This window comes from Conger conger, chromosome 13, assembly GCF_963514075.1.
Source record: "Conger conger chromosome 13, fConCon1.1, whole genome shotgun sequence".
Lineage (NCBI taxonomy): Eukaryota > Metazoa > Chordata > Actinopteri > Anguilliformes > Congridae > Conger > Conger conger.
Window position 1 is genome coordinate 154856 of NC_083772.1, and position 20000 is coordinate 174855.

Sequence of the window (20000 nt, forward strand, 5' to 3'; positions counted from 1 at the left end):
AACCCCCCCTCTCCATCCCCCTCTCTCCTCCCAACCCCCCCTCTCTATCCCCCTCTCTATCTCCCCCTCTATCCTCTCTATCCCCCTCTCTCCCTCCCTCTCTATCTCCCCCTCGCTCTTCCTCTCTCACAGCCTCCAGAGAGAGACACCTGCAAACAGGCAGCTAGACTAATTCTGCTAATAAACAAAAATAACATCAGGCTTTGCTTCACAACACTGCTTCACATACACAAGCAACATCAACATCAAGAAAGCACAGGCTGCATCCAGATCACAGGCCTCCCTGACAGCACTTCCACAACTGCGCTGTCCCTGCAGGCCCCAGCCGATCCGGCCCATGTGACATTATTATCAGCTATGCCAGTGTTGTCAGTTCATGGACAAATGCTCATGCTGGAAGAGCATTCCTGTCAGTCACTCATAGCACCGGTTCCTCCCGACTGAGGGCTCCAGTGTGGGGTTTGCCTTTTTTCCCTGGTTATGGGTTTGTACTTTGCACTTTGTTGTACGTCGCTCTGGATAAGAGCGTCTGCCAAATTCCATTACTGTAATGTAATATAAAGGATGAAATGCCATTAATGTAATGCCTTGACTGTGACTCTGTAACGCGTGTTTGTGACTCTAAACCATGTTTCTGACTCCCTAAACCGTGTTTGTGACTGTGTAACACATGTCTGTGACTCTAAACCATGTTTCTGACTCGCTAAACCGTGTCTGTGACTCTGTAACGCGTGTCTGTGACTCTAAACCATGTTTCTGACCCCCTAAACCGTGTTTGCGACTCTGTAACACGTGTCTGTGACTCTGTAATGCATGTTTGTGACTCTAATGTGTGTCTGTGACTCTAAACCATGTTTCTGACTCTCTCAACTGTGTCTGTGACTCTGTAACGCGTGTCTGTGACTCTGTAACACGTGTCTGTGACTCTGTAACGCGTGTCTGTGACTCTGTAACGCGTGTCTGTGACTCTGTGACGCGTGTCTGTGACTCTGTGACGCGTGTCTGTGACGCGTGTCTGTGACTCTAAACCATGTTCTGACTCTCTAAACCGTGTCTGTGACACTAACGCGTGTCTGTGACTCTAAACCATGTTTCTGACTCCCTAAACCATGTTTGCGACTCTGTAACACGTGTCTCTGACTCTGTAACGTGTGTTTGTGACTCTAACACCGGTTATGACTAAATTGTGCTTGTGACTCTAACCACAGGCTGCATCCAGGCTTGTGACTCCCGCTTCTCATTGGCCTCCACTGGCTTCCTATTGCTGCCAGCATCCGTTTCAAGGCCCTAGTGTTGGCATTTCAGGCTGCTAAGGGGACTGCCCCTCCTTACATACAATCCCTGATCACTCCCTACTCCCCAGCTAGACCACTCCGGTCTGCCAGGTCTGGTCGCATTACGGTTCCCTCTCTACGTGCACCTGGCGGTCGAGCTGCACGTTCACGCCTGTTTTCCGTTCTGGTTCCTCAGTGGTGGAATGACTTGCCTACCACTGTCAGAACAGCAGAATCCCTCCCCCTATTTCGACGCAGACTCAAAACCCACCTTTTCAAACTCTACCTTAGTCCTCCCTCCTGATTTCCCCTGCCCCTCCTTTCTGATATCCCTATCCTTGTCTAACCCCCCCCCCCCCCCCAAAAAAAATAAAAATAAAATAAAATAAAACACTTTTGATGACAACTATGTTTAGAACAGCATTTCCTGTGTATTTTGCTAGTTTCTGGATGTGATGCTCTGACTTATGGTAGAACCTATGCACTTGTAAGTCGCTTTGGATTAAAAGCGTCTGCCAAATGACTAAAATGTAAATGTAACGCCTGTTTTGACTGTAAAGTGTGTTTGTGACTCTGTAAAGTGTGCTTGTGACTCTGTAACACGTGGCTGTGAGTCTAAACCATGTTTCTAACTCTCTAAACCGTGTCTGTGACTCGGTAACGCGTGTCTGTGACTCTGTAACGCCTGTTATGACTGTAAATTGTGTCTGTGACTCTAACGCCTGTTTTGACTGTAAAGTGTGTTTGTGACTCTGTTACGCGTGTCTGTGACTCTGTAACGCGTGTTTGTGACTGTGTAACACATGTCTGTGACTCTAAACCATGTTTCTGACTCCCTAAACCACATTTGTGATGCTGTAATGCCTGTTTTGACCGTAAAGTGTGTTTGTGACTCTGTAACGCGTGTTTGTGACTCTGTAACGCGTGTCTGTGACTGTGTAACACATGTCTGTGACTCTAAACCATGTTTCTGACTCCCTAAACCACATTTGTGATGCTGTAATGCCTGTTTTGACCGTAAAGTGTGTTTGTGACTCTGTAACGCGTGTTTGTGACTCTGTAACGCGTGTTTGTGACTCTGTAACACATGCCTGTGACTCTAAACCATGTTTCTGACTCTCTAAACCGTGTTTGTGACTCTGTAACGCGTGTCTCTGACTCTGTAATGCGTGTTTGTGACTCTGTAATGTGTGCCTGTGACTCTAAACCATGTTTCTAACTCTCTAAACCATGTCTGTGACTCTGTAACGCGTGTCTGTGACTCTAAACCATGTTTCTGACACCCTAAACCGTGTTTGTGACTCTGTAACACATGTCTGTGACTCTGTAACGCCTGTTATGACTGTGAATTGTGTTTGTGACTCTGTAACGCCCGTTTTAACTGTAAAGTGTGTTTGTGACTCTAAACCATGTTTCTGACTCCCTAAACCGTGTTTGCGATGCTGTAACACATGTTTGTGACTCTGTAAAGCCTGTTATGTCTGTAAAGTGTGTTTGTGACTCTGTGACGTGTGTCTGTGACTCTGTAACGCGTGTTTGTGACTGTGTAACACGTCTGTGACTCTAAACCATGTTTCTGACTCCCTAAACCACGTTTGTGACGCTGTAATGCCTGTTTTGACCGTAAAGTGTGTTTGTGACTCTGTAACGCGTGTCTGTGACTCTGTAACACGTGTCTGTGACTCTGTAACACGTGTCTGTGACTCTGTAACGCGTGTTTGTGACTCTGTAAGGTGTGTCTGTGACTCTGTAAGGTGTGTTTGTGACTCTCTAAACCGTGTCTGTGACTCTGTAACAAGTGTCTGTGACTCTAACGCGTGTCTGTGACTCTGTAACGCGTGTCTGTGACTCTGTGACGCGTGTCTGTGACTCTGTGACGCGTGTCTGTGACTCTGTAACACGTGTCTGTGACTCTGTAACGCGTGTCTGTGACTCTGTGACGCGTGTCTGTGACTCTGTAACACGTGTCTGTGACTCTGTAACGCGTGTTTGTGACTCTGTAAGGTGTGTCTGTGACTCTGTAAGGTGTGTTTGTGACTCTCTAAACCGTGTCTGTGACTCTGTAACAAGTGTCTGTGACTCTAACGCGTGTCTGTGACTCTGTAACGCGTGTCTGTGACTCTGTGACGCGTGTCTGTGACTCTGTGACGCGTGTCTGTGACTCTGTAACGCGTGTCTGTGACTCTGTAACGCGTGTCTGTGACTCTGTAACGCGTGTCTGTGACTCTGTAAGGTGTGCTTGTGACTCTCTAAACCGTGTTTGTGACTCTGTAACGCGTGTCTGTGACTCTGTAACACGTGTCTGTGACTCTGTAACACGTGTCTGTGACTCTGTAACACGTGTCTGTGACTCTGTAACGCGTGTTTGTGACTCTGTAAGGTGTGTCTGTGACTCTGTAAGGTGTGTTTGTGACTCTCTAAACCGTGTCTGTGACTCTGTAACAAGTGTCTGTGACTCTAACGCGTGTCTGTGACTCTGTAACGCGTGTCTGTGACTCTGTGACGCGTGTCTGTGACTCTGTGACGCGTGTCTGTGACTCTGTAACACGTGTCTGTGACTCTGTAACGCGTGTCTGTGACTCTGTGACGCGTGTCTGTGACTCTGTAACACGTGTCTGTGACTCTGTAACGCGTGTTTGTGACTCTGTAAGGTGTGTCTGTGACTCTGTAAGGTGTGTTTGTGACTCTCTAAACCGTGTCTGTGACTCTGTAACAAGTGTCTGTGACTCTAACGCGTGTCTGTGACTCTGTAACGCGTGTCTGTGACTCTGTGACGCGTGTCTGTGACTCTGTAACGCGTGTCTGTGACTCTGTAACGCGTGTCTGTGACTCTGTAACGCGTGTCTGTGACTCTGTAAGGTGTGCTTGTGACTCTCTAAACCGTGTCTGTGACTCTGTAACGCGTGTCTGTGACTCTGTAACGCGTGTCTGTGACTCTGTAACGCGTGTCTGTGACTCTGTAATGCGTGTCTATGACTCCGTGATGTCTGTAAACACAGAGGCGCAGACGGAGCGGGCTCACCGGTGCAGGTCCCGCTGTGCTCCTCATACCCCGGCTGGCACAGGCAGCTGCCGATGGGCACCAGCCACTCGCCGTCCGCCCCACAGTACATCCGGGGCTGGTCCTTCTCCTGGGCGTGTCTCACACAGGAGCCACGCACCTCCACCAGCGAAGAGGTGTCAGCGCCGGTCACGGTGTGCGGGAACTGGGCCAGGCCGCGCACGGTCAGCGGGCAGCGCTTGTAGAAGACGCGCACGGACACCAGCGCGATGCAGGCTCCCACGTCCTGGAAGGCCAGGTAGAGCCCGGCGCGCGAGAGTGCCCCCACCTCCCGCACCTCCCGGTTCAGCTTCATCACGCGGTCCCCGATGTCCAGCTGCGTGAAGCTCTCGTCAGCAGCCACTGTGTCCATCTTGGAGAACTGGCTCTCGCTCACGCGGCCGTTCTGTGCGGCATCGCACTCGTAGTAGTACAGGTTGAAGGTCTCCTTGCAGGAGCCCATGACGCCCGGCAGGCTGTTGCAGTCGCGCAGCGTGAACTTGATCTCGATGTAGACGCGCTGCGCCCCGCCCCGCCCAATCCAGTGCGTGTGCAGCCAGTTGTTCTGACTGGCCTCCATCACGTTACACACCTGGTACGTACGGATGGGCGTGTTCTTCTCATCCATGATGCTCACCTCTTCCCACTGCAGAGACACACACGCTTGCGTGAGGGGCGGGATCACTAGCACATGGCACAAACACATGCCATACACAAACACACACACACATTACATTACATTACATTACATTACATTACATTAATGGCATTTGGCAGACGCTCTTATCCAGAGCGACGTACAACAAAGTGCATACCCATAACCAGGGATAAGTTCGCTGAAAGACCCTAGAGGGAAGTACAATTTCAACTGCTACCTGTACAACAACGATAAGGACCAGGGCCTATTTGATTTTTTTCTTTTTTCTTTTTTTTTCTTTTTTTAAACAAACAAATAAACAAACAAACAACAAAGCAAAAGTGACCAAACTTAAACTAGCCAAACACTGCTTACCTGGCCAAACTAAAAATACCTATACACAAAAAAGTAAATCAAAGAAAGACAACAATTAAGGTTCACAGGGAGGTAGGGAGGGACAGGGAGAGGTGCTGCTTGAAGAGGTGCTTCTTCAGTATGCGCTTGAAGGTGGGAAGAGATTCTACAGTTCTGACCTCAACAGGGAGTTCATTCCACCACCGTGGAGCCAGAACAGACAGTAGTCGTGAGTGTGAGGTGGAAGTTCTGAGAGGGGGAGGTGCCAAGCGGCCTGTGGAGGCTGAACGAAGGGGTCTGGCAGGGGTGTAGGGTCTGATGATTTTTTGGAGGTAAGCTGGGGAAGACCCCTTAACTGCTTGGAAGGCTAGCACCAATGTTTTTAATTTGATGCGAGCCATGACAGGCAGCCAGTGGAGGGAAGTAAGCAGGGGGGTGACGTGAGTATTTGGGAAGGTTGAAGACCAGATGAGCTGCTGCATTCTGGATAAGTTGGAGGGGTCTGATGGCAGACGCTGGGAGGCCAGCCAAGAGGGAATTGCAGTAGTCCAGGCGGGACAGAACCATCACTTGGACCAGGAGCTGGGTCAAGTAGGGGGTGAGAAAGGGGCCGATTCTCCGTATGTTGTATAGGAAGAACCTGCATCACCGGGTCACCGCCCCAATGTTCTCGGAGAGGGACAGTCTCCTGTCCATCACCACGCCGAGGTTCCTTGCACTGGGTGATGGCGTGAGTGTGGTATCCCCGAGGGAAATGGAGAGATCCAGATGGGGAGAGGTATTAGCAGGGATGAATATCATTTCAGTCTTACCTGGGTTGAGCTTTAGATGGTGGTTGTCCATCCAGCTCTGGATGTCACTCAGGCAAGCAGAGATACAGGCTGAAACTTGTGTATCAGATGGCGGGAACGAGATGAAGAGTTGGGTATCGTCCGAATAGCAGTGGTAGGATAGCCCATGTGCAGTGATCACAGGGCCAAGGGAACGAGTGTAAAGAGAAAAAAGAAGCAGGCCTAGGACTGAGCCCTGGGGAACTCCTGTGGCAAGGGGCCGAGGTGTCGATACCGTACCAGCCCAGGCAACCTGGAAGGAGCGACCAGAGAGGTAGGACTCAATCCAGTCCAGGGCTGTGCCACAGATGCCCGTTGCTGACAGTGCGGACAGGAGAATGGAGTGATCCACAGTGTCGAAGGCAGCAGAGAGATCTAGAAGAAAGAGGACAGAGGAGAGGGAGGCTGTTCGTACGGCATGGAGTGATTCACTGACGGAGAGGAGCGCGGTCTCTGTCGAGTGGCCAGATCTGAAACCAGACTGATGGGGGTCTAGCACGTTGGTGTTAGAAAAGAAAGAAGAAAGTTGACTAGAAGCGGCTCGTTCTATGGTTTTAGAAAGAAAAGGAAAAGGGATACCGGGCAGTAGTTCTGGATGATGGAGAGATCCAGAGTAGGCTTTTTTAGCAGCGGAGTGATGTGGGCCCTCTTGAAGGATGCTGGAAAACAGCCAGAAGACAGGGAGGAGTTGACAAGGGAGGTGACATGGGAGAATGTCAGGTGTGATAGTCTGGAGAAGAGAAGAGGGGATAGGGTCAAGGGCACAGGTTGTAGGGCGGTGGCAGAGCAGGAGTTGAGAAACATCAGAGTCTGTGAGGGCGGAGAAAGTGGAAAAGGAAGGGATGGGCCTAGATGTGTATACACACATACACACACATATGCACACACACACACAAACATACGCCAGACACTCAGACACTCAGACACTCAGACACTCAGACACTCAGACACTCAGACACTCAGACACTCAGACACTCAGACACTCAGACACTCAGACACTCAGACAAGGGGCTAATAATATACCCCAACTGCTCTGACCTAACTGGCTGGGGGTTTACTGTAACTGCTATAATGTGAAAGTTACAGCAGAAATAAACCAAGGTCATCTCAAGTTGCTCATCTTTCATACTATGAGTATGATGAAAAATATAATACAGACTGCACATAATGAAACATATATTTAATGTTAATAGCTATTGTAAGCCATTGTTTCATCACTTTTCCATTTACAGGTTATGTGTGAATCAGATCTGGAGTCTGCGGTTAGATTTCTGTTACGCTTCCATTGAGCTGCAGCAGGACCAACACACAAACCTGAGCCATGTTTCTCATGCTGATGGAACCAGAAAGATTTGGGTCCAAAGTGGGATTTGAACCTCTCACTTATCCAAATAATGTTGGATGAATGCCTGAAATGATGAAATTGCCTCTAGCCAAGAGCAACAATTTTATTTTTAATTTGAGGGTTACGTCATCAGAGAGCTTTGTTGCGGTAATCTGGCCACTTCACCATGCTTACTAGGGAACTAGCCAAGCTAACCCTGCTATACTGACGCCACCAAGTTCCCACTGATGTAACTTATTAGCACATAAAAAAATGGCCAATTAGAATTCCCTTTTTTCTTCATTAGCAATGAAGAAAAAAGCTTAACTAGCTTCTCTGGCTAGTCAGCCACCATTAAAATAAACAATTAGCTGCAAACTAAACTAACTAACTAAATTAAACTACAAGTGTAGCATGGTTAGCTCAGCTAGTTCGCTAGTAAGCACGGTGAAGTGCAGTGAAAGTGAAGGCTGGTAGCAGGTTACCGCGACAACACTCCCCGATGACGTAACCCTCAAATTCAAAAGAACATTGTTGCCCTTGGCTAGAGGCGAGTTCGTCTTTAGCTGACTGGTAACACGTTCGTTCAACAAATATTTGGACAAGTGAGAGACCGGGGTTCAAATCCCACCTCGGACTCAGGCAACTTCTCACCTGTTACACAAGCACAGTGAATAGGCCTGCTAGCAATTCTGTGTGTGAACGCTGTAAACACGAGAAAGCGGTGGATAGTGGCCCAGCTGGTTATGTGAACAAGAGAATCCACTTACAGTGCTGGCCTGAGCCTGAGCCTGAGCCTGAGCCTGAGCCTGAGCCTGAGCCTGAGCCTGAGCCCGAGCCCGAGCCCGAGCCCGAGCCCGAGCCTGAATCACTTACAGTGCTGGCCTGAGCCTGAGCCTGAGCCTGAGCCTGAGCCTGAGCCTGAGCCTGAGCCTGAGCCTGAGCCTGAGCCTGAGCCTGAGCCTGAGCCTGAGCCTGAGACTGAGACTGAGACTGAGACTGAGACTGAGACTGAGACTGAGACTGAGACTGAGACTGAGACTGAGACTGAGACTGAGACTGAGACTGAGACTGAGACTGAGACTGAGACTGAGACTGAGACTGAGACTGAGATTGAGATTGAGATTGAGATTGAGATTGAATCACTTACAGTGCTGGCCTGAGCCTGAGCCTGAGCCACTTGCTGGCCTGAGCCTGAGCCTGAGCCTGAGCCTGAGCCTGAATCACTTACAGTGCTGGCCTGAGCCTGAGCTTTGGTGACATGTGGGAAAGTGGCTATTTCACTTTATTGGGTATTATTCCATTTGTTTTTAGATGTCTGCTGCTGCAGCCGATCCACTCAATGTGTTGTGTGTTCAGACCGATCCACTCAATGAGTTGTGTGTTCAGAGATGCTGTTCTGCACTGTTGTGCATCTGTGGTTTATTTGTGTTACTATCGCCTTCCTGTCAGCTTGAACCAGACTGACCATCCTACTCTGACCTCTCTCCTTCACAAGGGATTTTCTCACACAGAACTGCTGCTCACTGGATATGTTTTGTATTTCACTCTGTTGTTCCCAGGAGATCTGCAGTTTCTGAGATAACTACCCCCTCTGCCAACAAACAATCATTCCATGGTCAAAGTAAGGTAGATCACCTTTCTTCCCCATTCTGAGGTCTGAGCAACAGCTGAACCTCTCCACCACGTCAGCATGCTATCACTCATTCAGTTGCTGCCACATGATTGGCTGATTAGACACCGGCATCAACACACTGGTGCAAACGTCTACCTAAGTACATGGTCAACGAGTGTAAATACTCTGGCTATGTACGTTGCTCCAGATAAGAGCGTCTGCTAAATATATACAATATATAATGAATATATACAAAGAGGACTATAGAGCACAAAGGTATAATTTCCTGAATAACATCGGATGAGGAAAATGCAGTCAATTTACCATTTACCAAAATGTATTCACCCAACTAAACTGAAACGTTTTGTATTATAGCAAAAGAATAGTACTGTAACATTATGACCAAATATTTCACATGGCTAATATGTCAATGATTTTGTAAAATTAGTAGTAGCCAATTTAAAAACAAGGCTGCTGAATTAGGGATGTTTACAACAGATACAACAAGTCTCAACTATCTCAGAAGTGTACTAAGCTTTGGTGGCCTGTTATTGGACCATGGTGCATTCTAGATTGCTGTCTATAACGACATTCCATACAAAGCGATTACATTTCATCTTTTTGAACCCTTTACATACACTGATTAGCTGGTTGGGATTATATGTGGCTCAGTCATGAGAAGAAAAGAGATGTGTGGAAAGAGAGCCTCCCAGGCTTTCTGTGATCTGAGCCGAGCTTTCAGCCATGAGGCTGCATCTCTCCCGGACTGGGAGAGAATGTGAGCAATTGCTCGTAATCTGGAGCAGAATGTGCGCTGGTTGGTGCTGCTGGGACCCTGTCAAACACCCCGCTCTGGGCATAAAGAGCAGGAGCCGACATTGACGCTCTGACACGGACCCACCAACAGCCCAGACCGCCAACAGCCCAGACCGCCAACAGCCCAGACCCACCAACAGCCCAGACCGCCAACAGCCCAGACCACCAACAGCCCAGACCGCCAACAGCCCAGACCCACCAACAGCCCAGACCGCCAACAGCCAAACCGCCAACAACCCAAACCCACCAAGCTCACCGAAAAACTAACAAAAGTGAAGGGTGGCAACTGAAAACAAAGTTTCTTTATTTGGCGGTTTTAGGATGGGGAAACATTTTCTCAATTCTTTTGTGAAAAGAGAGCACTGATCTGGCAATTTTTTGGTATTATGGACAACATCTGTGACGCACGCACAGCATGTTCAAATGGTTAAAATAGTTGATTAATGTGTGTGTGTGTGTGTGTGTCAACGGTTTCATTCCCAGACCCACTGCTCATAAAACTATCACTGTGATGTGAATGTGCCCAATCACCTCTGAGACGTTCACACACCACAAACCATGCCTGACAACACCTCCGACACCTCGGGCCTGTGTGTGTGTGGTCAGGACCCACCTCGCACCTGTGTGTGTGTGGTCAGGACTCACCTCGGGCCTGTGTGTGTGTGGTCAGGACTCACCTCGGGCCTGTGTGTGTGTGGTCAGGACTCACCTCACACCTGTGTGTGTGGTCAGGACTCACCTCGGGCCTGTGTGTGTGTGGTCAGGACCCACCTCGCACCTGTGTGTGTGTGGTCAGGACTCACCTCGCGCCTGTGTGTGTGTGGTCAGGACCCATCTTGTGCCTGTTTAAGTAGCGCTGCTTCCAGTACAAACAGGACAGTGGACACCTTTGGTCAACTTTAGAAATTACAACGCCATTCTAACCATTCCCTATCATTTATTTGCTAACCACTAATGCAGTAACTTGCAGTACAAGCATCACACCCTCGCCTTCATTAAAAACGGAGCTTTCTGCGCCCAGGTTCCTTCCCCTATTGGCCTAAAGGGTGGGCTGTTTCTCGGGAGACACGCCCAATTAAGGATCGGCCTCCAATCAGAGTATTATTTATGGTGGAATGCATAAATAAATCTTCCTGTATTTTTAATCCAATGCACACTTACCCCTCCTTCTGCCGGACTCGCAGTCCACCCGAGTTCCCCCGGTACCGATCTGGAATCCAGCAAAGTAACTATAAAACAAAGCAAGACACATGTCAGGCTATCTGCTCTGTCGACAAAAATTCAATTGCCCTGTTTTCACTTGAAGAAAATGCGTATGCTTGCTTTTGGCCCGATTGTTGCTGCTAAAATTGTATTTTATGCGTTTCCTTAAATGTGGCATATTTAATGTATTTAACCACGTTAAATAATGGTAGTAAATAATGCATGCTGTGTTTAACCCTTTACCTATAAAACAGGAGATACTCTCTGGCGCCGTCAAAGGTAAGGTATAAACAAAATAGATGAACGGCGTCTACACAAAAAAAATAATAATCTAGACATAATTATGTGCAGACGACCATGCGTGCCTTTAATTAGGCTACTGCTGCCACTTGTCTGGGATTTAGCGACAGCGCATTTACGGAAGTCCTTAAACGAGATAATCGAAAAGGAGTCGGAGAATGGACGGGACTGTGGAAATTTAATCCGACCTGCAATAGCGCTCACTGCTCGTTTGGGATTCAGACGGTATAAAGCCCCATCGGGGGTGCTGGCCGCCAGCCAGCCGTTTCAATTTGATCCCAGAGAGTCTTAGGTCGGGGCAGGCTTTTGAACTTGCTATGCAGATCTGTTTCTTCAAGAACCACAATAATAATCTTTCACTTTCTATTAATTTAGTATGTCTTAAATATGTGCAATACATACATGTGGACGAAGAGAGCATCGTGACATCTAAATTAACACAATATAACAAACATCTCGCGTTCGCTGTTCGTTTAGCAACCTTAAACAGGCACTTAAATCGTGTCGATAATTAGTTCACATTTACTGAATTATGTCCAGGGTTGAGCTCATTGCGAATAATTACATTTTGACCTTTTAACGTGGAAAATAAATTCCTATTCAGAATTATTAAAAAGCACCCTGCTAAATTAATCTACACGCAATGCAAATCGATGTTTGGAAGTCATTCCAAATAGGACAGGCTCCAAAAATCCTCACAAATTGGACGTAAAATAGTATTTTTATTTATGCATTTATTTGTGTGTTTATTTATTTGTCAGAACATACTACAGGACTACCACTGCTGAAATATTTGTGACAGTCCTTTTAGTGCCGACGGTCTGGCAGTGGCGCTGGGACCAGGTCCGTGCAGGGAGACTGAGAATCTGCGATAAAAAGTGGAACTCACTAGTGCCAGAGTGTGCATGCGTAACCTTTCCTTTAGGCAACAAAAACACAAATACAAGTAGCGTTCAAGTTAAACCTCATCTCCAGGCTGATCGCTCACTACTTCACGGTAGGGGACACACACGGAGAGCAACCAAAGTGAGGGCAGTATCGTCCTCGTGGAGGAACCCACCAAAAACCCACGCGACCGTCCCATTTCTCACCTTCGTTGGGAGGATAGATCCGCGCCGTGGAAACAAACGCGCAAATTCTGAACAGAAGAGAAGTCGCCGTGTACAGAATTCTGGCCATTTGTGTTTCTCTGCTCTCGCTGTTTCTGTGGCTCCGTGCTGCACAGATTTCCCCTTCCCTGCGGAATACGCGTCTGTGTCTCAGTCTGCCGCGCGGCACTGCGCTCTGCCTGCCAGGGGGCGTTTCTTCACCCGCTGACGCGACCGTCAATCCAGATCGGAGAAAGAAAGAAACGAAAAAACTCCCATAGGAATAATCATTAACCGCACCGCTTCTCTGGTTTGGTTTGAATGTTGGTGATAAAAATAAAACGTGGGGACGTTTGTCGATCACCGAGAACGCGCCTCGTTTTCACTGGCATGTGCTGCCTGCTCCGGCGGGACTTCAGAACGACTGAAAAAAAGAGATCAAACCATGAAAAACGTTTTCTAGACGCCACATTTAAAATGAAATGATTAAAACTTATGATCCATGAAATGAGTGGACTGATTAATTCGGTTGTTTGTTGATATGTGCATATTGGAAAATGAGTAATATTGTCACTCTGGTCATTTTCACTGCATTAAAAACGCCCCGTCTTAACTGAATCGGGGAAAACGTGTTTGAATGTTACTGGCTCGTGTAATTCTGATCTGTGAAGTGAATCGTTAAAAAGCCATATGGTAATGCGGGACAGCGGTACCTTCCGCAGCGGGCCGATCTGCGAGCAGCGCGCCCCCTAGAGGACGCAGAATGGTCCCCGGCGGCTGCGGGCCGTGTGCAGGACTGGAGGCCCGGCTGGGGTAATGCTGGCGATCATTAATGGACACCGTCATTTCCATCTCAGAAACATGGATACTAACCTGCAACATGCATTCAAATTGTATTTTAATAAGGAATATTTAATTGATCAAGCAGGACCGAATGTTTGCCCGTTGGATTTGAAATTAAAATGTACAGCAATGCTCATGTTTTGATTTATCGTTTTTTACGGCTTTCGGTGGATGCATATATAATCTGGAATGAAGAAAAGGCGGCCCATTGGCCTACTTCTGAAAACGTAGCATATGTGCATATGTTTTTCATTTGAGTGAAACCTTTGTGAATAATACCTGATTTAGTTTTTCCCCGAAGACAGCTTACACAGCAACCCTGAAACAAAAGAAGCAACTTCTCCTCTATTAAACATCCCATCTGCTCCCTCTTCTGAGGACTGAATGCTACTTTCTTCTTTTTATTGCTTTCTTTCACATCCACCTACACTCGAACTCCCGGCATTTCTGAAGCCGCTGTCCTGCTCTTTGCTGTGGAATTGGCGCGTCGGGAACGCATTGCGCCGTCTGCCGCAAACCTCCCAGTGAGAGAAACCCTGAAGAGAACACACGGATAAATTCCGAATAGTCTACTGTCTCCCTACCACAGTGCGGAGAAATTTAAAACACAATCAAGAGCTTGTGCCACACACCATTTTGCACAGTTGTACTCACAGTTGTACAACTGCCAACTTTTCTCCTGGCGCTTAATGAGACTTGGTTTTTATGTGCAGAATGTGTTGCGAAAATGCTAAAGTACGACAGCTGTCAGACAGCAGAAATGAAGGAGGCGAGTGGGGAGGAAGATGAAGCGGTTTCATAGATGTCCTGAAAGAACACTGTTCCGCGTGCGAGACGATGTTTATATAATGAGCTTGACACTTTAGAACTCTCGATCAATTATGACACGGCCCATCCGCTGCTGTGCGGACCAACGGCAAATAGATTAAATGGGCCGTCAGGTTCAAGACAGTATAGATAAATTGTCTTCAGAGACCATTTCTGTTGCAATGCAAGCTTTGTCCTACATGGCCAACATTCAGATGCAGATTTGTAATTTCAATACCTGTTTGTAGATATCCTTAAATGTAGAAATCCTTAAATCCTTAAATGGTAGAGAAACTTGTCAGAGCGACGCTAGCGTATATTAGACTCGCGAAAGTTGTCATTAGTCAGTAAGTGCATCATTCTGACCAGGTGTTTAGTATCGCTGCGGACTTTCCCCTAGACGCGGTAACGTTGATTTTTAAATTGCTCATTTGAACAGCAAGGGTTAGGGCTTGAGCCAGTTTGTTTGTCTATTACCTGTTAATCACTTCTACTGGTTGCATACCTGTAGAGTGATTGAACATTTGTCTTAAATAGCTTAAATAGCTGTGGAATTTATCAGTAGATTAGCTTTGATTTGATATTGCTTGTGAGCAATTGTAGGCCATTTAAATAGGCGTATCAGAGCGACGCTATCGTATATTAGACTCGCGAAAGTTGTCATTAGTCAGTAAGTGCATCATTCTGACCTCTTCGTTCAGCCTCCACAGGCCGCTTGGCACCTCCCCCTCGCCGAACCTCCACCTCACGCTCACGACTACTGTCTGTTCTGGCTCCACGGTGGTGGAACGAACTCCCCGTTGAGGTCAGAACTGTAGAATCTCTCCCCACCTTCAAGCGCAAGCTGAAGACACACCTCTTCAAGCAGCACCTTTCCCCATCCCTCCCTACCTCCCTGTGAACCTTAATTGTTGTCTCTGTGACTTGCTTTGTTTATCGGTATTTTTAGTTGGCTAGGTAAGCAGTGTTTGGATAGTTAACGTTGGTCACTTTTGCTCTGTTTGTTTGTTTCTTTGTTCTCAAAAAAAAAAAAAAAGGCCCTCGTCCTTATCTTTGTTGTACATGTAGCAGTTGAAATTGTACTTCCCTCTAGGGTCTTTCAGCGAACTTATCCCTGGTTATGGGTATGCACTTTGTTGTACGTCGCTCTGGATAAGAGCGTCTGCCAAATGCCAATAATGTAATGTAATGTAATGTAATGTAGTAAGCATCGTACTATTGTTTAATCTGAATTAAAGCCAATAAACACTCATTACACACGGAGTAGTATAAATAGATTTGTATGAACAGAATATATTGTATTAGACGATATTTTATTTCAATATATTTTATTAATGCTTCCAATATCTCAAAGGCGTAATGGCATTAATTATTGTCACTCAGAGAAGTGAATGTCCGTCGGCAGTAGTCGTCAGAGGTAAAATACGCCTATAGAAATGAAGAATGCATTTTCTACATAGAGTATGGCATGTGCGTGTATTAATGGAGGGAAACAATCACATTTTAGCCGGTTTGAGATTAAACAATAGTAGGATGCTTGTTAAATAAATATTATTTATTGAACAATAGTACGATGCTTGCTAGTTTCCTACCATTTAAGCATACCTACAAACAGGTATTGAAATTACAAATCTCCATCTGAATGTTGGCCATGTAGGACAAAGCAGGAAAACCTTGCATTGCAACAGAAATGGTCTCTGAAGACTATTTATCTATATATGAATTGGATATACTGAATTAACTCACAATGTAAGGAGTAACACTCAAGGAATATGGAGAGTGTTTAACAACATAATTAAAAATGGTACTGGAAAAGCAGAGAATCCAAATGATTTTGTAAAAGATAATAATACAATTATAAATAAAATAATAAATAGCAAATTAATTTAATGATTATTTTTGTAAATGTTGGATAAAATTTAACAAATGAGATTGTGTAGCCGGAAAATAATAAAACTCTTTATTAGGGGTGTTGATAAAAAGGAAAAACTTGACATTGTAAAAAAAAAAATGTGTCATTAGTAAAGAAATATAATAGAATTTATAGTGAAACCATTGACACATATCTGCAAAATGAAAACCGCAATAGTAATTTTATAGAAAAACACAATTTATTGAGTGACCATCAGTATGGCTTTGGAGTTACTGGGTCCACCATGATGGCAGTGACGGAAATGGTAGGAGAGATATCTAATGCAGTGGACAATAAGGAATATGCTGTGAGGGTGTTCATAGATTTAAAAAAAGCATTTGATACCATTGACCATACCAATGAACAAACTGGAGATATATGGTATTAGAGGGATAACATACGCATGGTTAAGAAGTTATCTTGATGATAGATATCAATATGTACAAAGAAGTAATATTGCGTAAGATTTGTTGAAGATTACTTGCAGGGTTCCACAAGGGTCAGTGTTAGGCACTAAACTGTTTATACTGTATATGAATGATATTTGTAACATGTCTAAATTGGTCAAATGTGTTTTATTTGCTGATGACACTAATTTATTTTGCTCTGGGAAAAGCTTGGAACAGCTTCTGAATACAGTGGAAATGGAATGGTAAGCCTTAAAGCGATGGTTTGACAAGAACAAACTATCACCGAATTTCAATACAACAAAGTTTATAATATTTGGTAGTCGGCAAATCAATAATCAAGCAAAAAATTATGATCAATGATGTTGAAATAGAAAGAGTGTATGAAAATAAATTTTTGGGCGTGATAATTGAAATCAATTAAACTAAAATCAATTGCTATATTATTTATTATTTATATTATTCGAGCGCAAGAAGGCCAAGTACTCTGAGCTGGCTGCCGAGTGCCGGGAGGCTGGCTGGAAGACCACCATCCACCCAGTGGAGGTTGGATGCCGAGGCTATGTGGGTCTGTCAACCGCACGCTTCTTGAGGGACGCAGGAGTGACCGGAAGAAAGCTGAGAAAGGCGACGAAAGAACTGGCAGAGGAGGCTGAAAAAGGCAGCTTTTGGCTCTGGCTGAGGAGGAAGGACAGGAGCTGGGGAAAGAACAACTAACCCCAACAACAGCCGCAGAGGGGAAGATCCATCAGCTGCAGAGGGGAAGATCCATCAGCTGCAGGGGGTGACAGGGAGACGTCCCTGTCACTGCCCCGCCACCAGGAGATGTTCCAGGACTAAAGGGGCGAAACGTCGGTGAATGGCGGTTCCTGGCTGATGACCCTGCAGCTGACCCATGGGCACTGGAGGAGGTGCGACAGGCAGCAATGATTAGATTATTATGAACCAACCAAGAAATTATTTATTAATTCTTCTGCTTTAAAATTGTGTGATCTAGTTGCTCTCAAAACTGCACAGATAATGAAATTAGAGGGAGCCAGTATGAATTTAGGGTTAACTTGTGGAATATTTGTGACAGGGAATTAAAAATGTGCTGTACACTTTGCAAATAAATGAAAAACAATGTTTAAAAATAAGGTGTTAAACAAATGTAAAACTGAGGAATGATTATTGTGTATGAAACATTTAGAACTTTTTTTTTGTTTGTTTCTATTATGATTTGTTTTTGTACAGACTAAACCTAGTAGTGAAAGGGTTGAAAATGTGAATATGTAAAAAGGGTGTAATAAGCTAAAGCTTCAGCTGACACCTTTTCAGTCAACATTGTCATTCGTTATTTCTATGTGCATTCATTCTGTAAAAATAGTTAATAAGGACCAAAATAAATAACTACTACAACTACTACTATGATGTGTGGTAGTGCAGTGTCAGGATGATGTGGGGTACTGCAGTGTGAGGATGATGTGGGGTACTGCAGTGTCAGGATGATGTGGGGTACTGCAGTGTCAGGATGATGTGGGGTACTGCAGTGTGAGGATGATGTGGGGTACTGCAGTGTCAGGATGATGTGGGGTACTGCAGTGTGAGGATGATGTGGGGTACTGCAGTGTGAGGATGATGTGGGGTACTGCAGTGTGAGGATGATGTGTGGTACTGCAGTGTCAGGATGATGTGGGGTACTGCAGTGTGAGGATGATGTGGGGTACTGCAGTGTCAGGATGATGTGGGGTACTGCAGTGTCAGGATGATGTGGGGTACTGCAGTGTCAGGATGATGTGGGGTACACAACATGCAACTCATGGGCTATTGAGGGTGTTTTTACAGGTTCTTTATAATATGCATATTGAGGTCTGGATATTCTAAAAGCAACTCCATTTCCCAAGAACTGATAATGGTAGGTATCGTTGGGGTAATGCAAACTAGAGATGCAGTCACAAGACAGAATTACAGCAAAATAAAAAAGGCAGTAATATCAGCACAGCTCTCACAAATGACTAAGAATAAAAAACACACCACCACAGAATCAGTGTTACCTCTAAAAAATACACCCCCAACACAAACAATGTTTCCTCAAAGCTTACCCCAAACCCTACCTTGCTGGGTCTTTATGGAAGTATGTTTTAGTAGCTCTGGCATCAGATTAGAGCTCCTGTGCTTCCACAAACTCACAGAAGCATAAAACTCTCATTACTACCATTCTCCAAACTTCACCCATTACATGTCTGCTTTAAGGAAATGCACCATTTTAGGAGTTTCTCCTTGAATGTAAAAAAGTCTAAAATGGCCTCTATTGGTGCTAAAATTGCTGTAATGTTAATTTCAAGAAGTCTCATTTAGCCCTGCTACATTTAATATGACATCTGTGAGAAAGATGCTTCCGTTTAATAACAGTGAACATCTACTGAGCTCATTCCACAGGAGCTGTGGCACTGAGAGCCACAGGAGGCACCAGCTTCACTGCTATGGATGCTTCACTAATTACCCCAAAACTACAACAATACTGAGCTATTTTCACAAGTAATTCAGGCATAATGCACATGGCTCTGCCATCCATCTGCCTGTGTGTGGGTGATTTACTGGTACTACAGTGTGAGGATGATGTGGAGTACTGCAGTGTCAGGATGATGTGGGGTACTGCAGTGTCAGGATGATGTGGGGTACTGCAGTGTGAGGATGATGTGGGGTACTGCAGTGTGAGGATGATGTGGGGTACTGCAGTGTGAGGATGATGTGGGGTACTGCAGTGTGAGGATTATGTGGGGTACTGCAGTGTGAGGATGATGTGGGGTACTGCAGTGTGAGGATGATGTGGGGTACTGCAGTGTGAGGATGATGTGGAGTACTGCAGTGTGAGGATGATGTGGGGTACTGCAGTGTGAGGATGATGTGGGGTACTGCAGTGTGAGGATGATGTGGGGTACTGCAGTGTGTGTGGGTGAGTCACTGGGGACGTGCGGGGCGTAGTTATGTGGGCAGATTGTGATGGTATGACAGGCAGGGAGCAGGGAGCAGGAGCGTAGGGGAAATGGAGTGAGGTGGGGAACAGGGAACAGGAGCGTAGGGGAAATGGAGTGAGGCGGAGAGCAGGAGCGCTGGGGAAATGGAGAGAGGCGGAGAGCAGGAGCGCTGGGGAAATGGAGAGAGGCGGAGAGCAGGAGCGTAGGGGAAATGGAGAGAGGCGGAGAGCAGGGAGCAGGAGCGTAGGGGAAATGGAGTGAGGCGGAGAGCAGGGAGCAGGAGCGTAGGGGAAATGGAGTGAGGTGGGGAGCAGGTGACGCTTGGCCCCCGTCTCCAGGGCTGTGGCCCCAGGCTTTGTGGCGGGCGGTTGCTCCGGTGGAACAATCTCGGCGATATAAAGAGCATCTGCACTTCGGGACGGCAGCGTCGGCATCGATTGTGCGCCGATGTGAGCTGATGAATGCTTGCCGGGAGACAGCCAATGGGAGAGCAGTGAGATCTGTGGGGGTGATTGACCGCCGGCCCTTTTTTTGGGTGGGGGGGGGGGGGCGGGCGCGGCGGGGGGCAATCAGTCGCATCGAGAGCCTTGTTT

General features: G+C 46.4%; 1 protein-coding gene across 5 annotated transcripts in view; it reads right to left on the bottom strand.

Annotated features, from left to right (window-relative positions):
- Positions 1-14509, bottom strand: part of epha4l (eph receptor A4, like) — a 43800-nt gene extending 29291 nt beyond the window's left edge. For 4 of the 5 annotated variants that reach the window (XM_061216620.1, XM_061216618.1, XM_061216619.1 and 1 more), the window contains exons 1-7: positions 13979-14135; positions 13753-13860; positions 13604-13643; positions 13195-13354; positions 12485-12905; positions 11052-11119; positions 4297-4960 (exon numbers count right to left, since the gene is read on the bottom strand). In XM_061216620.1, coding sequence (XP_061072604.1) covers positions 4297-4960; positions 11052-11119; positions 12485-12572 — 820 coding nt within the window. In that variant the 5' untranslated portion in view covers positions 12573-12905; positions 13195-13354; positions 13604-13643; positions 13753-13860; positions 13979-14135. Of the gene's footprint in view, positions 1-4296; positions 4961-11051; positions 11120-12484; positions 12906-13194; positions 13355-13603; positions 13644-13752; positions 13861-13978; positions 14136-14369 lie in introns of those variants that run through there. The other variant, XM_061216617.1, reaches the window with a different exon arrangement.
- Positions 14510-20000: the final 5491 nt, after the last annotated feature.